The sequence below is a fragment of the Symphalangus syndactylus genome, chromosome 19 (genome assembly GCF_028878055.3).
Source record: "Symphalangus syndactylus isolate Jambi chromosome 19, NHGRI_mSymSyn1-v2.1_pri, whole genome shotgun sequence".
NCBI classification, from domain to species: domain Eukaryota; kingdom Metazoa; phylum Chordata; class Mammalia; order Primates; family Hylobatidae; genus Symphalangus; species Symphalangus syndactylus.
The window spans coordinates 17,958,218-17,975,198 of NC_072434.2; the positions used below are offsets into that span (position 1 = coordinate 17,958,218).

General features: G+C 54.0%; 2 protein-coding genes across 3 annotated transcripts in view; one reads left to right on the forward strand and one right to left on the reverse strand.

Moving 5' to 3' along the window:
• The window catches only part of RBBP5 (RB binding protein 5, histone lysine methyltransferase complex subunit), a 216,952-nt gene that overhangs the window by 59,414 nt on the left and 140,557 nt on the right, over positions 1-16,981 (forward strand). The window lies entirely within an intron of this gene.
• CNTN2 (contactin 2) overlaps positions 1-16,981 on the reverse strand; it is a 34,885-nt gene that overhangs the window by 7,588 nt on the left and 10,316 nt on the right. The window contains exons 1-17 of one of the 2 annotated variants that reach the window (XM_055234102.2): positions 16,813-16,947; positions 12,382-12,526; positions 12,091-12,266; positions 11,785-11,880; positions 11,155-11,364; positions 10,765-10,864; positions 9,024-9,199; positions 8,443-8,579; positions 7,876-8,005; positions 6,021-6,171; positions 5,743-5,870; positions 5,164-5,339; positions 4,519-4,639; positions 3,830-3,988; positions 3,176-3,325; positions 863-933; positions 363-597 (exon numbers count right to left, since the gene is read on the reverse strand). In XM_055234102.2, coding sequence (XP_055090077.1) covers positions 363-597; positions 863-933; positions 3,176-3,325; positions 3,830-3,988; positions 4,519-4,639; positions 5,164-5,339; positions 5,743-5,870; positions 6,021-6,171; positions 7,876-8,005; positions 8,443-8,579; positions 9,024-9,199; positions 10,765-10,864; positions 11,155-11,364; positions 11,785-11,880; positions 12,091-12,266; positions 12,382-12,526; positions 16,813-16,885 — 2,434 coding nt within the window. In that variant the 5' untranslated portion in view covers positions 16,886-16,947. Of the gene's footprint in view, positions 1-362; positions 598-862; positions 934-3,175; positions 3,326-3,829; positions 3,989-4,518; positions 4,640-5,163; positions 5,340-5,742; positions 5,871-6,020; positions 6,172-7,875; positions 8,006-8,442; positions 8,580-9,023; positions 9,200-10,764; positions 10,865-11,154; positions 11,365-11,784; positions 11,881-12,090; positions 12,267-12,381; positions 12,527-16,812; positions 16,948-16,981 lie in introns of those variants that run through there. The other variant, XM_055234103.2, reaches the window with a different exon arrangement.

Sequence of the window (16,981 nt, forward strand, 5' to 3'; positions counted from 1 at the left end):
CCGATACAGAATGGGTTTGGATTCCCAGGGCCCCTCTGTGTCCTGCAGAGCAGCCCCCAACCAGGATTGCCTTTGCTTAAGATTTTGGAGGAAAGCCCAGGGCTCAGGATGAAGCCGGAGTGGGAGCCCCCTGAGCAATGCTCCAGGGCCCACTTCTCTTCCCAGAGAGCCTCCCTTTTCCTAACCCCGAAGGGAAACAAGGTAGCAAGAGCTGGAAGTGAGGCCAGTGGTGTGGAACCCAGGTGTCCTCTCAACCTCTTCCTATGGAACTGAGCTGGGAGATGAGTAGCGTTCCCCCACCCCACACCCCTGTGGACAAGTGGCTGGGGTAGGGACGAGCAGTGGGCCCAGGGGCAGCCCACCTTCCTCAGCTGAGTACACGAGTGCAGTGAGGCTCTCGGGCCCATCCCCGCGGCGGTTGTAGCTGCGGATCTTGACCTCAAAGGGCGTGTAGGGCCGGACGCTCTCGTTGCTGTAGACGAAGTACTGGGCATCGGCGCCGGGCACCCGGGCGGTCTGCCAGTGAGTGCTGCCCTGCCTGCGGAAGGACAGCAGGTAGCCGAAGCCGTCTCCGTTCTGGTACTCCCGTGACATGGGCTGAGGGGCAAGAGCGTGGCATGGGCGAGGGTCCGCGGCACGTGTCCCTGCCCGTTCCCTGGCCCCACCCAACCTTTGCCAAGAGTGGCGGCCCTGGACGCCTACGCCTGCAGCGTGGATTCGCGTAAGGGGCAGCGGGTGCGTGGAAGGGGGACAGGAAGTTATCCGCGTTTGAGTCAGAGCTGTGCAGTGGTCCTCTCTGCAGCTGCTCAAGCGGGAGAGGAGTTAGGGAGGAGGAGGAGGACATCTGACCCTTGCAGCTTACCGTCCAGTTGACGATGAGCTCTCCGGGGGCTCCACCTCCTCCGCTGAGTCCTGAGGGTGCCACCGAGGGGGCTGTCAAGCGCCAAGGGACACCAATATGGCTTGTTAATGAGCAAGGAAGAAATGAAAGCCCCGAGCCTGTGTCTGTAGAGCATCGTAAGATGGGAACCGCTTCAACTGGGCCCTGGGTTTGCCCTCCAATGGTCCCTCTGAACATAGGCTCTGGAGTCAGGCAGTCTTGAAATCAAATCCCACCTCCTCCATTTACTAGCTGTGCTTCCCTGGGCAAGTTACTTAACCTTTCTGAGCCTCTGATTCTCTTCTCCATGAAGATAATTATGTTTCTCTCAGAGGCCATAATGAGAATGAAATTAGACAAGACGGTGGTTAGCATAGAGCAGATGAGGCACACAAGATCATTGTCCTCCTTACTCCACCAACTTAAACTAAATCACAGAGACCAACTCTCATTTGCTTTAAAATAAGGGGAATAAATAACCCGGAACTGCAGTTAATGCAAACAAACAAACAAAACAAACTACTTTTGGGCTCCAGGGTGATATATTACTATTTTCCTTTTTGTTGCAGATTTAATCTCCTAATTGTCTCTAGTATTAAACAAGGCTGATATTAAAACAAGAATTTATTTCATCAGCTCCTGCAGCTTGGCAGAGAGTAACTTGGCTGGGGGTCAAAATATTTCCGCAGAGAATCCAGCAGCTGGAGATTTTTCACTTGCTTCTGATGACAATAGTTTAGGGCCCTGTAACTTGCAAGAGGCACTTAAACACATTGGCCATTTGATCCTGTGAGGTGGGTGTTATTATTGCCCTTCTCAGGGTGGAAAGACTGAGGCCAGAGCAGTTAATCAACTTGCCTAAGGTCACACAGGTAATACATGGCACAGGTAGAATCTGAACTCAGCCCTTCTGATTTTAAAGCCCGTCATGTTTCCTTTGCATCACAGCTGTCTTCACAGCTACATATATTGTAGTATCCTCAGCTCCTGGGATACTATAATAGAATAAAGGAGTCCCCTCATTTCTCCACATTTGACCCTCCAAGAAATTCAGGATCAATCAGAGAAAGTGCTCCCTCTGGAATTTCTTAGGAGAGGTACCAGCTAAAAATGTTGAGTGATTCTAGAAAAAGGGCCTGGAGAGTCAGTCTGGGGCATGTAGGAGAACATCTTTCAGGGAGACAAGAAGGTGGACCCTCACTACACATCCAGTGCAACAGGTCTGGGCAGGTGAGAGGAGGGGAGGCAGGGTCCTTAACCTATGCTCCTGGTCCCAGGCTCTCATTCCAGGCCTTCCCCTGCGAATGGCTCAGAGATGGGCAGGAGCCTCTCAGCAGATGCTGACGGGAGCCTGTGCCTCCCCCACTCTCTCCTGGGTTCTCTTCTCCCCCTCCTTCCCCACTCAAGTTCTGACACCCGCACGCTTTTTGCTGAGGGTTGTGGGCAGGTTATTCATTCCATCTGCTCCTAAAGAAACCATCTAAAGGCTTGGAGACACTGGCTGCTTCCCTAGCCCCCTGCACAGAACACACACACACACACACACACACACACACATACACATCACACATCTTTCACATCAACTGATTTCTTTTCTTTCTATCCTTTTTTTTTTTTTTGAGATGGAGTCTCGCTCTGTCGCCCAGGCTTGAGTGCAGTGGCACGACCTTGGCTCACTGCAAGCTCCACCTCCCGGGTTCAAGCGATTCTCCTGCTTCAGCCTCCTGAGTAGCTGGGATTTACAGGTGTGTGTCACCATGCCTGGCTAATTTTTGTATTTTTAGTAGAGACAGGGTTTCACCATGTTGGCCAGGCTGGTCTCGAACTTCTGACCTCAGGTGATCTGCCCGCCTTGGCCTCCCAAAGTGCTGGGATTACAGCGTGAGCCACTTTGCCCAGCCAGCATTAACTGATTTCTGTAGTGCATACTCTTCCAGCAGGACATCTGTCTACCACCCCATGGTCCTGGGTTCAAGTCCAAGCTCTGTCAATGTGACTCTTCCCTTCTCCGAACTTTGGTTTTTCCACTTTAAAAAATTAAACTTAAAAAAATTATAAATTCACATGCAGTTGTAAGGTTGGCCAGTTTTTAAATGAGGAGTTTAGACTAGATGGTTTGTCCTTGCAGTGGCCCTGGTCCCAACTTGGTGTTCTGTCCTCCTCTGTTTTGTGAGAGTCTGAAGCCTGTGAGCAGAGTTGGAACTCAGCATAATTGCGGCTGGCTTGGCGTTCCCCATAAGTGGTGCCAGGGTCTCTGCCCTGATGATAGTTCTTTGGGACACACAGGACTCTCACCTGCTTCCTTGGTCCGGATTTTGCTGGAGGGCCCACTAGGCTCCCCAGTGCCCAGAATGTTGCTGGCTATGACCCGGAACTCATAGTCCATCCAGGGGGTGAGGCCCAGCACCTGCGCAGTCTCGGCATTGCCCTCGATGTTTGCAGGATCTGCAAGGCACCAGGGAGTCCATGTTCCAGCATTCGCTTATTCATCTGGGTGCAGAGGGCAGGCACTGGCCTGAATCACCACTTATCTACCCAGCCCTCACTTCGGTACTTGCCATATACTAAGCACTCAGTACCTTTTTCAGAAATGATTGAAAAACTACTCAATTTCCCTATCTTGGTGCCTCTGCCAATGCTGTGTGCACCCCCACGCCCCTACGCCCCCACGAATATTTTCATTGCTCCAGTAACAATCCTACCAATTCTTCAAGGGCATAGACCAAGCACCTCATCTTCTAACTCTTTCCGGACTCTCTTACTTTCTGTGTGACTGTCTTCCTGCCTGCCTGCCTGCTCTCTGCTGGCAGAGGGCAGAGCTTGTCCCTCTTTGAAGCTCCAGGCTCAGTCCTGGCCCTCAGACCCCTGATCCCCAACCCTTGACCCTTTCCACCTCCTACACCCAGCCAAGCCTTATCAGCACTGACCCGGGTGGGGCTCAACACTTACTGGTCCGAACCTGCTTCCACTTCCCTGCAGGTGGAGTGCGAGCTTGCAGGGTGTACTTAGCGATGGGGCTGTGGTTGTCGAAGCCACGGCTCCAGCTGAGCTGGATGGTGGTGTCGCCAATGTCCCTCACCACCACGCCTCCTGGGGGACCTGGCGGACCTGCACCAAGAGGTCAGAGCACAGTGGGTCAGAATTGGGCAGCTTCCAATTTGAGCCAACCTCCTCCCAGCCAGGCTTGAACTGGTACAGTTCCAAGACAGGGCAGCAGAGGGCGCAGTGGACACACACCCAGGCGGGAGGGTGGGCAAGGGATGTGGGCAGTCGGGGCTTGTGCCAGTTGGAGGGTGGAGGGATGTGTCTCAAGGCTGGGGGGCTCACAGAGGCCGTCACATGGAGAGGTGCATAGATCTCCCAGCACTAGGCTTTGAAAACTTCAGGGCTCAGTAAAGCACTCCTGTCTTGGGATGTGTTTAGGAGTGGATTTTTAAAATTTTGGCTTTGGAAGAAAAATGTCCTGATCATTTAGGACCTGTGAAGAACCACAGGGTAGATCCAGCTCACAGGATTTCCACCAGCAGCCCTTCCCCGCAGCTTTGAGGGAAGGGAGGGGAGATGGGGCAAGCAGGTCAGAACAGCCCAGCTGGGCTTTAAGGGAGTTGGGGTAGGGGTAGAGGTGGGAAACCCCTCACCTCGGACCAGGACTGTGGCCTCCTTGGACGCGCTGTCCACCACCGTCTGGGCCATGCACGTATACTTCCCCCCATGGCGCAGCTGGGCATTCAGGATGGTCAGATCCCCAATGGTCTCTTTCTGCACATGGGGACAGTTAGGGGCAGCAGGTCAGACCACCGGCCCTGACCAGTGCAGCAGGCCATGAGACATGAGGCAGAGCTTGGGAGTCCCCTACTCCATGATATCCATGGACCCCACTGGATCTCAGTTTTCCTGTCTGTTCAGTGGGAGTCTAAGTGACTCATCACTTAGAACCACTGGGGACTAAACAACAGTTTGTTTCAGGAGATAGTCAATGACTGTCCACATTAATAATGTCATTTGCCCTAGGGGGCAGGCTAACAAGAACAGTAGTGGGAGTGTCTTGGTGGCTGCCCACAATTCCAGGTTTGTCCCTAACCCTCTCCTAAATGCATGGTCCCTGGGTGGAATCCAGGAAGGTCGGCTGTTCATCCAAGGATGAGCTTGCCATGTGTGGGCTTGGGGGAATGGGGACGCTTAGGTTATGGGGTTCTTAAAGGTGGGGATGGCTAAGGACATCTTGGGGCCCCTGTCTCTGTAGAAGGAGGGAGAAGCCATGGGGCTCTGGCCCTAGGCCTCACCACATTAGTTCTCCGGTAGTGCCCTCCAGGCTTATCAAAGTCGATGGGGAAGTGGTCCAGGGTCCAGGTGAAGGTGAGGTCCATGGTGGGGTCGTGGGAGGCATGGCACTGTAGGGTCAGGTTGTCACCCAAGTTGATGTCGGCACTTGAGGGGGCTAGAGTGATTTTGGTTGCATCTGCCAAGAAAAACAAGGCCCCTGGGTGGATGGGGGAGGAAATGGGCCCAGGCCGGGGCCGCAGGGCAGGCTGAGAGGCTCTGTCCTAAGGCCCAGCAAAGAGAAGAGGTGGTGTGACCCACAGGTCCCAACTGCCCAGGACTGCATCAGTGTGTGGCAGGCAGGGAGGCAAGACCAGAGTCTCGATGGTGGCCAGGGGGTGGTCCCAGGCGAAACTGAATCCTGGGGTGGCCTTGACACCCAACTAGGAGCAATGTGGACACAGGAGCAGGATGATGGACAATGTGGACATAGGAGCAGGATGGCCTCGACACCCAACTAGGAGCAATGTGGACACAGGAGCAGGGGAGGACAGTACCCTGAGGAGGCTGAGCCCCCGGCCTACCCACATGGCGGCCCTCACCTCGCACAGATAGGATTCCAGTGCTGTTGGCTTTGCCCATGAAGTTCTCAGCAAAGCAGGTGTATTTGCCTTCATCTGACCGGCTGATGTTTCTTATGATCAAGGTGCCATCTGGAGTTACAGTCACTCTGTGGCAAGGACAAAGCAGATGTGGCCAACTCAGGCATGGTTGTCCCTGGGACTGGCCAACTCCTGTGACTGTTGTCACAGGAGGGGAATTGACCTCCATGGAGAACGAGGAGGAGCAGGAACTGTGCAGGCTGGGGTGTGGGTGGTACCTGCTGCTGTTGACCAAAATCTCCGTGCCTTTGCTCCAGAGCACCACGGCCTTTGGAGCTGCCCGGGGCTGGCAGGGGATAATGATCTCTCCCCCGCGGGCCGCGGGGATCAGACGCCTCACGGGATTCAGCCTGAAGTCAGGGGCGAGTGCTAGAAGGAAAGGGGAGAGTCACAGAGAAAAGTACTGTCACTGTTGATTAAGACGTTACTTGGCGCGCCCTTTGAGGCCACCCCATGAGTAACTCCTACCAGCACCTCTTCCAGAATGCATCCAGAACCAAGTCCTTTTTTCTCTGGCCTAAGCTATCAAATCTCCTGCCTGGACTATTGACAACACCCACCCCCCACCCCCCACCACCCCCGCCACCCCACATCAGTCTTCCTGTTTCTGCACCTTCCTTCTACAATCTTTTCTCCACCCAGCTGGGAATGAACAGCTTTTTCAACTCACACTCAGTGAAGCCCAGCTCTTCACAAGTAAGTCTCCACCTTTCCAGTCACATCTTGCTCCACTCTCTCCCCCATTCATTATGTTCCAATCACCTAGCTTTTTTCTTCTCTCTCTCTCTTTTGAAGTTGTGAAGTCTTTTCCTGCCTCCAGACCTTTGCACTTGCTGTAAATCTTGCCTGGAAATTCCCCAGATCTTCACGTGGCTGGCTTCTTAACATTCAGGTCACAGCCTGAATGAGACTTCCTCAGAGAGGACTTCTCTGACCACCCCATCTAACAGGCTCATCTCACGCCCATCACTCTACTGGATTCTCTTTTCTTTTCTTTTCTTTTTTTTTTTTTTTAAGACAAGTCTTGCTCTGTTGCCCAGACTGGAGTGCAATGGCACAATCTCAGCTCACTGCAGTCTCTGCCTCCAGGACTCAAGTGATTCCCCTGCCTCAGCCTCCTGTGCAGCTGGGACTACACATGTGTGCTACCATGCCTGGCTAAATTTTGTATTTTTCATAGACATGGGGTTTCACCATGTCGCCCAGGCTGGTCTCGAACTCCTGAGCTTGAGGCGATCCACTCACCCCTGCCTCCCAAAGTGCTGGGATTACAGGCATGAGCCACTGTACCCTGCCTGGATTTTCTTTATACTATATTTGATGGCTAGCTGAAATTATTTAATTGTTTGATTTGGGGTTTATTTGTGCCTTTCCCTCTACTGGATTGTAAGCTACTTAAAGGCAGAGACCGTATCTTTTGTATTCATCCCCTGTGAAGTGTTGAGTAAGTATTGGTTGAATGGATGAAGGAATGAATGAATGCTTCTTAGCAAAGCTTCACTAAAACCTGATGTGGTGGGTATCACTGTGTCCATTTTATGGATGAGGAAACTGAGGCTCAGTGAGCTCAAGTCACACAACTAAATATTAGCACTAGCTGACATTTCCCGGGCACCTGCTGTATGATGGGCAGGCCCTTTATGCTGTACCTCTTTCATCTCACTTGTTCCATACAGCAACCCAAGAGGGCAGGACTATTATTGCCTATATTTTATAATCAAGAAACTGAAACACAGAAACACTAAGTAACTTGCCAAAGCTCACATAGCTGAAAGGGTTGGGTTATACAGATCTGACTGATTTGGTTTCTGTTTTTTTCACTCACTGCAGCAAACATTTACTGTGTGCCAGACATGGGACAAGTCAGAGACCCTGCCCTCTGGCAGCTCTCAACCCTGTGTCTCATCTCCTTTCTTAAATCTCTGAGTTCTCCTACTTAGAAACTGTTGGAAAACCAGTTGGAAAATTGCCACAGGGTATGTGCGTGTGTGTTTGGAAACATCTAAACTCAGAGCTCTGAAAGCCACCATATGCATGTCCTTGGGATTTCCCCTGCCTCCCTGGGCCCCTTACCTTGCACAGCTAGCTCGGCGCTGGCATAGATGGTACCGTGCTTATTCTCTGCCACACACTGGTACATGCCCGAGTCCTCCAGGCTCAGCTTGGAGAACCGCAGGTCCCCGGCCAACACCTCCACCCGGTTCTGTGCAGAAGAGCCCAGAGCCCAGGGGGATCAGGACCACTGGAGCCACAGGGAGGAGGGGTTGGCAGGGGTGGGGGTAGTGGAGACTCTAGGCTGATAATCCCTAGAGGATATGGCTCGTATGTCCAGTCCTACCTCAGGGCTGCCTGGAACCTCAGGATGCAGATTACTCAGGCCTCCCCAAAGCTGGAAGGGTGAGGTGACCCAGTCAGGACCACATCACTTCTTTTGTGACTGAACTGTGCCTGGATCCAGGCCCAGCCTGTGACAATGGGACTGGGATGGGAAGAAGTCCTCAGGTGGTCCTAGGACCACCCTGTGACACCCTAATTAGCCCAGAGGGGCTACTAGTGGTGCAGGGGAAGTTCTGGGGGGTGAGGGAACCAAGTGAGCAGAGCATAGTTGTGATGTGTGGGAGGAAGCCCCACGTCTCCTACCTGGGAGGCCAGAGGCTCCCCGTTCCGCAACCAGCGCACTGTAGGCCGGGGCTTGCCGGCGGCTGCACAGCCCCAACGCAGGTTGGAGCCAATGTCAGCCTCTGTGTCCGAGATCACTTTTAGCCACTCAGGCTGAGCTGTGGGAGCCCGGAAAAGAAAACCTGGCATGAGCTAGGAGGAGCTTCCAGCTCATTAAAAGGAACAGAAAATCAGGGCAGCAGTACCTGTGCCAGACAGCAGAGGGCGCCATGAGCATTCTGAGACGGAGAAGACAAAGAGGAGGGGGCAGGAAGAAGGAGGCACAAGAAAGCTGGCACTCTGTGGTTGTGCCAGTGGCTGCTTTCGCAACTTAAATCATTCTGGAGCTTCCTGTGTGCTTTCTGCACCCCTGACTGAAGCTCTGAGCTGACCACAGCACTAGCCTCCTCTGGTCCCAGACTCAGTGCAGTCCTAGGGCAAGCAGGCTCATGCAGGGGGCCTCCCAGTCTCCTCCCTGACTTTTGGGTCTGTTTCCTTGGGGACAAGGGTGAAGGCGGGAAGGGGGGTCGGGAGGGGCGGAGAAGGTGTCCCTGGCTCTGTACCCTGCACGATGATGCGGCCCTGCACGGTATCTCGGCCCTTGGAGTTCTCCGCCTCACACTCGTAGGTGCCCTCATCCTCAAAGCTGACGCTGGGGATCTGCAGGGTGGGCTCAGCTGTGGTCCACTGCGGGGACAGGGAGCCGTCCACTTTGCGCCACTTGATCCGGGGGACAGGGCTGGCAGGAGAGACAAAGCCAGAGGGTGTGGGCTGAGCTGGGCCTACCCCTCCAGTGCCCGCAGCTCCTCATACCCAGACTCTCAGGCCCTCCTGAGATGCTGGGCCTGGGAGGAACAGAGGGAGAGAGGGTGCCTTCTGGCTGATCCTCACTCTCCTCTCCCAGGTAGGCTCAGAGCACAGGCAGGGAAGGGGCAAGAGGCTGGGCTTCTCTACCCATTCCCCCTGCAACAACCCTGGAGCCAGTGAAGCTGGGCTTCTGCAGGGTCTGCACCCTGAAGCTGGCCTGCCCTCCCCCCGCACTGGTCACCATGTCTGTGGGTCTGCCCTCCGCCACAGTGGCCTGTGACCCGGATCTTTCTGGGTTCTCTTTTCCGTTGCCCCTACAGGGCAGGCCTTGCCCCTACTTTCAAAGGGACTTTAGTTAGTAGTAATCTGTGCACTAAAATGGACTGAGGTATCAGTTTTAATGGGTTAATATATTTAATATATTCCCCTTCCACATGCTTTTCTTTTTTTTTTTTTTTTTTTTTGAGACAGAGTCTCGCTCTATCGCCCAGGCTGGAGTGCAGTGGGGCAATCTCGGCTCACTGCAAGCTCCACCTCCCGGGTTCACGCCATTCTCCTGCCTCAGCCTCCCGAGTAGCTGGGACTACAGGTGCCCGCCACCACGCCCAGCTAATTTTTTTGTATTTTTAGTAGAGATGGGATTTCACCATGTTAGCCACCATGGTCTTGATCTCCTGACCTCGTGATCCGCCTGCCTCGGCCTCCCAAAGTGCCGGGATTACAGACGTGAACCACCGCACCTGGCCCCCCTTCCACATGCTTTTCATGTGGATTTTCTGGGAGCCCAAAACTTCCCACAAGGCAAAGATTATCCCAGGTAACCATAGGAGATAGTTGAGGGAGGAGGGGGCCAAAGTACAAATCACATTCTTTCTTTCATTCTACAAACATTTATTGAGCACCTGCTATTTGCTTAGCCCTGTTCCAGTGAATCCTTCTTCTAGGAGTGCAAGAAAGAGAATGCTTTCTGTTGTGATTCTCAAATAGATCACTGTTAACACTCACGGAACACTTAACTAAATTCCAGGCACTGTTCTAAGTATCTCACATATATGAACTGATTTAATCCTCATGACAACCCTATGAGGTAGGTACTATTATCACCACCATAAAGAAACTGAGGCACAGATAGGTTAGGCAGTTTACCCAAAGTCTGTGGGTGGCAGAGCTGGGATCTGAACGAGGCAGACAAGGTTGGAGTCTGTACATTGTGCTGCCCTGCCTCCAGCCCTGGGTGTTACTCAGGCTGTCTGAGCCTGCCATGCGCTGCTGGAAGACCAAGTGATCCCGGCCGTGGAAGGCCCCTGGCATATGCGATGCCTCACCCAGAGAGTTAGTGTTCAATGAGTGGTGGTCGATACCCACTGTGTGCCCAGTACTTTGCTAGACCCCATGAGGGACACCAAGATGAGAGCCCTGACTCTGCCTGCCCTCACCCTGGGGTCACCTGTGCCCCCGAGAGACCGTGCCCTGCTTCCCCTCCCTCTTCACACTCACTTCCCAAAGGCGAAGCACTCCAGGGTGACCTGCTGCCCCACCAGTGCATAGGTCTCTGCTGGGAACCGGGCCTTGATGCTGGGTGCAAAGAGCCGGGTATCTGGGGGGGAGAGGGTTTTACAAATCAGATGCAGATGACTCCAGGTCAGGTGCTCCCATGCTTGGGATCTCAGCACCTTTCAGAGCAAACTCTGTCTAGGCAGCTGTGTGGAATCCCCTTGAGGCCTGGGGCAAGGGCCTGAGGATTTGAAGCAGGAGGATCTAGGGGTCCAAGGCCTGGAATCAGTGCCCTGAGAGCTGATCTTCCAATCTCCAAAGGAAAAACCCTTTTCCCAATGCCCGCTGACCCTTCCAGTTCCCTCCCTCCAGCCACCCCTGGCCAAGCCTGACCTTCAGCAGCCAGGTTGAGCTGAGCAAACTTGCTGAAGACGCTCTTGGTGGAGAAGTCCATGTGGCTGGTGGCCAAACAGGAGTAGTTGCCCAGGTCTGAGGCATTGGTTCGGGCAATGTACAGGTTCCCTGTGGTCTGGGACACGAAGTGACGCCCGTCCGTTGGGATGAAGTTGGGGAACTCGTTGAGGAGCCAGCGGTAGGACAAGCCTAGGATGCGAGGAGTTTGAGGAAACCAGGGGGTACTGGGCTAACAGGGCCACTCTGCGTGGGACCCCAGCATGCTGGTGGGGTTCTGCAAGCCCTGTCCTAACAGCCACCATCCTCTGAACTGGGGCTAAGGGGAGACCTGGAGGGAAAAAGCGACTTTATTCCTGCCCTCGGGGAGCACTAAGTCTGCCAGGGATCGCAGCCCTCAGGGACCACCCAGTTTGAAGGCGGAAGCAGGGCACAATGATGGCAAATTACAGACCCATAAAGGAAACACAGATCATTTAAAATTAGGGTCCCAGGGATGGGTGCTTCTAAGGGTCATTTCCAGGGGTCTCCTTTTATTCCATCCTTCCTCTGCCAAGCATCTGGAAGCCCTTCCTGTGCCCTCTCTAACCCTGGCCCCAGGTCAGGACTCACCTGGGTAGTGGGCAGGTGGGTTACAGGGCAACATCACCCCCCAGCCTTCATGAGTTTTCACTGGGTCTCGCTCCTCCTTGGAGAATTCCTGCAGAACTGGAGGCAGAGACCAGGGGCTCAGCACTATCCTCCTGGCCTGCGAGCCCCTCCCCGACTCATCCTTCACGGAGAAGCAGCAGTTCACTAAGGCATGTCATGTGAGGTCAGGAAGGCCCAGCTTGGGGGTGTCACTTGTCCTGTCTGGGTACTTTCTCCTAGCCCCCTCTCCCCCTCCCCCAAAGCGTCTTGGTCCCCCGCGGGTCTCACAGCCAAAGCGGAGGATGGCCTCCCTGCTGACGACAGTGCCCACTGGGTTGGAGGCTAGGCACTGGTAGACCCCGGCATCCTGTGCCTTGGTGGGGTTCATGATGACCAGGTTGCCCCCCACCAGCTGGTGACGGGAACCTGGCTCCAGCTTCATCTCGGTACCATTCATCTTCCACCTGCAGCAGGGGACAGAGGAAGGGGACCTCGGAGTCCTGCCTGGTGGCAGAGCTGATGAGAGGGAAAGTTCAACGGCTGCCCAGGGCCTCCCAGCACCCACTGCAGAGGACTTACCGATAGGTGGCTGGAGGGCTGGCCCGGGCGCGGCATGCCAGCAACACCTGCTCCTCCGTGGACTCCTCTGGGAATAGCACACTGAGGGGCTGGTCTTCAAAGACAGGCCCGAAGGTGGTTGGGGATCCCAGGGCTGAACTCCAAGCTGCAGGTGATGATACCACCAGAGGCCTCAGAGTCTGGGCCTGGCTGGAGCCTGGCCTCTTGGGCTGTGCTGTCCAGTAAAACTTTCTCTGATGATGGGAATGTCCCATTTTCTGCACTGTTCAATGTGGTAACCACTAGCCATGTGGGGCTATTGAGCACTTGACATGTGGCTATTGCGACTGAGGGATGACATTTTACATTTTATATTACTTAATTAATTTAAATTTGAATTTAAATAGGCTGGGCAGGCCCCATCTGGCCATATTAGTTCAATCAATCACCCATCCTACACTCAGGTATTGAGCACCTGCTCTATACCCAGCACCGGGCTAGAGACTGGCTTGTAAAAATGATTAAGACACAGTCCCTCTTCTTCAAGGGGCTTGTGGTCCAAGGAGGGAGACAGGAAATTGACAGTGCACGGCAGCAAATGCCATAATGGCATTTCTGCCTCAGAATGGAGGCAGTTCTACCTCCTGGGGGGCTTTCAAGGGAGCCTTACAGGAGAACTGATCTGTGGGGTGTGAGGTGCATGAGACGTCGCCAGCCACAAACATGCAGAGAGGATGTGTGTCCCTGGAGCCTAATACCCTTACTGGGGCAGTGTGGACCAACGAGGCCTGCGCCTGGGTACGAGGCTGGCCCTCTACTAGCCATGGGACCTTGGGAAAGTTATAGAGCCCTTCTGAGCCTCAGTGTCTTCACCTGTGAAATGAAAAGAATATGAGTTCACCTCCCAGGGTCTGCGTGAGGATTCAGCCAGACAAACCCTTGGAAAGTGGCGGGCATTGAGAGTGTGCTCAGCAGATGTCTGCTGGAGTGTGGGGTGGGGACTTGGAGGAGGAGGATTGCCTTATGGTGGGTGGAGGGTGGGCAGTTTGCTTTGGTGGCAGTTTTATACAATACCAGTATCACAATTCAAGAAATGTCCAGAAAAGGGAGTGACTTGCCCATGGTCACCCAGCAAGTCTGTGGCACAGACAGATCAATTCCTCCTGAGCTTGGTGGACCAATGAGTACCACACAGGCAAATGGGGCAGACTCCTCTCTCTTCATGCATCATTGTCCTGCTGCAGGGCAGGGCAGGGGATGAAGAGCCACAGATTGGCCAGACATCACATCTGCCCTTCGACAGGGCTGGGGCAGGCTCTCTGCTGACTGGTGGCGCCAGTCCGTTTTGCTTCTTCGGTGTCAGGTGGGAGCCAGGCTATCCCTAATTGGCTTCTGCCTCTTAACACAGCTGATTTCAGGCCTTCGTTGGTGGGTCATGGGGAAAGGGATCCCCGTTAACCAATTAGTTCCTTTCCCAGCGCATCCAGCCGTCAGTCTTCTTCCAGGAGTAGGGGGTGGCCCCATGTTGCAGCTGAGGCTTAGCCCTGACCCCCTGGGAGTGAGGGCAGCTGCTAAGCAGCTCTCAGAATGAGGTAGGAGGTAGGGCTCCCAGGAATGGCCCGGTGCAGGCATCCCTCATGCCATTCTCCCTCACTGCCGCCCCAGGCCTCAGAGGCGGAGGCGGCGGGCCGGTGACGGCATCATCTCGGCTGGAGAGCCCAGCTTAATCCCAAGTTAATGATGGTGGTGTAGGGTAGGAATCCTGCCCCAGCTGGCACTGCTGGGAGGGGAGGCAAAGGAGGGGCTGGGAGGCAGCCGGGCTGCTGGGAACCACCTAGTACAATAGCAGCTTCCAGGAACTCTAGGTGATGGGGTGGCTGAGTGGGCTCGGGGCACGTTGATACATTCAGACTCTTTCTTCCCGAGAAACCTTTCTCCTCTGCTCTCAGCTGTCCACTCACCCAAATATTCACATACACACCCCTTTGCATCTCTCACCTACACACATTTTCTTATATGCACACTCATATCATACACACATTCGTACGTATGCACCTCCCTAAGCTGCTCAAATGGCAAGATACACACATTTACACACACATCCATTCCCCCCCGACACACAGCTATAGATGGCCATGGAGACTTTTATATATAATCCATGCATTCATAATAATAAAAATAGGTGCTGTCGATGGAGTGCTTACTATTTACCCCACACCATGCTCCATATTTCCTTCTCATAACCTCTTTATAAGATAGGTATCGCCATTTTCTTATTTTCCTGATATGGAAACTGAGAGAAAGCTTCAATAACTTGCCCCAGATCCCACAGTGAGAAGGAGCAGATCTGGGAGGTTGGACCTTGGCCAGGCTGACCCCACCACCAGCATTCTTAACCCCAGTATCCCTGACTCTTGACCTCTGTTTCCCATCAGAGCCACCAGAGGCCCTGCTCCATCTCACAGATAAGGAGTCAGAATCTCTCAGAGAGAGGCTCAGGAGACCAAGTCTTAGAAAATGCCCCTGGGCATTCTGCAGGGAGGCTGGGGTATGAGAGCTGGTCGCACTGTGCTGTGAGACTTTCTGGACACATTCGTTATCCCCAGCGTAGTACCACCTCCATGCAGACACCTCACTCATACCTCCAGCCTCTCAGCCATCCATATCCACAGACACCCTCACACACCCACACTTGCCTCTTCAGCTACATACACACCCACCCACACATGAGCCTTCCCGTGTGTGTGCTTACACATGCACACGCAAAAACACACTCTCTGCCTGTAATCCCAGCACGTTGAGAGGCGGAGGTGGGAGGATCACCTGAGCTCGAGAGTTCAAGACCAGCCTGGCCAACATGGTGAAACCCCATCTCTACTAAAAATACAAAAATTAGCCGAGCATGGTGGCGAATGTCTGTAATCCCAGCTACTCGGGAGGTTGAGGCAGGAGAATCGCTTGAACCCAGGAGTCAGAGGTTGCAGAGAGCCAAGATCACACCACTGCACTCCAGTCTGGGTAACAGAGTGAGACTCCATCTCAAAAACAAAAACAAAATCCCCAAACAACAACAAAACACACTCTCCCAGGCGAGGCCAGCCCTTCCTTATTCTTGTTCCTCATCCTCTCTGATTCTTTTCTGATGCCCTGTCCTGGTAACTTTTCCCCCAAACACAGGCATCAGAAACCTTGCAGAGAAACGGAATTAAAGAGATGAGAAGGTGGAGGGGGATCCTTGATACCCCTCCTTGCACTGGAGTGCCAGGAATCCACAGCTATATCCCGAGGACAGGGCAGCAAGAAAAGCCCAGAGCTGAGGCACCTTCCTGGGAGGAGTGGGGGCCCGCGATGGGATTGGCCACTCCTGTCTCTCTCTGGAACTCTGGGAGGTGGCAGACCAGATCCCAGCCCCTTGGCCATTGGCTTCGTGTGTCTCTGGGTCTACGAACCTTGGATGCTGTCCATACCCCTTTCCTCAGATGGTGTGGATCCAGCACTGAGGTGTCCCTGAGGGAGCAGATGCTAGAAGCCCAGGCGCCTCCCCTCTGCTCTGTCTGGGGTGCGCATCTCCTGCTCTGTGCAGTTGAGGCTCCCCATCCCTATAACTTTTCCCAGTCTGGTGGACCCTTGGACAGGTAGCGAGGCCTGGGGGGCTGGGTGGCTCCCCCCACACTCTGAGTCAGCCCTGTTTCCCAGCAGCCTCACTGACTGAGCTGCAGGACTGGGAAGCAGTGAGGACAGAATGAGAACGTCTGAAAGTATGCCAGTGGAGTCCCTCCCTCGTGAGACAAAGGGCCTGAAATGCACCGGCTGTGGCCTTGCAGGGGGTGTGGGGTGGGGGAGGTGGAGTCTGAGGTGCTTAGAACTCCAGGACCATGGAGAGTCCCACGGACATGTTTAAGGAGAAAAGTATCTATTGATCTGGGCTGAGGGTCAAGGCAGAGGCCAAGCAGTGGGTCCAGCAGACCCCTCAGAGCAGGAGGCGGCTGGGGACCTCCCTCTTGCCCTAGGACAGGCCAGCTGCCTGGCTCCTCTGGCCTGACATGCTCTCCAGAGTCCAGCTGGCCTGTGGCTCTGGGCCTGCCCTCTTCACCCTCTCCTTCCCCTCCTGCCAGCCTCCCTCTGCCTCTCCTCCAAGCTGGGAGCTCCCCTGGGAGGAGAACCTGAGCTCCCTCCTCTGCCGCATCTCTTCCCAGATCATGTTCTATGCTCGGTCCATTTGCTGGGATGCAGCGTTGCCTTAAGAAACCCTTCCAGGGCTTAGTGGGATTGACTGCTGTCTGGGGACTACAGAGCCCTGTCTGGGAGAACGTCCTGCAATGATGGAAATGTTCTATGCTCTGTGCTATCCAATATGGCTACTGAACGTTCAAAATGTGGCTAGTGCACCTGAGGAAATTATTTTTAAAATGGAATTGAATCTGAGTTGTAGTAGTCCCATGTGGCTATTACCTTCTATATTGGACAGTGCAGTCTTTGAGGCCACAACTCCGGGTGATACTGTGGAGATCTGGCATGCCATCATCTTGCTGTGTGACCTAGGGTAAGCCAGTCACCCTCTCTGGGTCATTCTTCCTTCGTCTATAATACGGCAAAGACATATTCCCTCTCCTCCTAAACT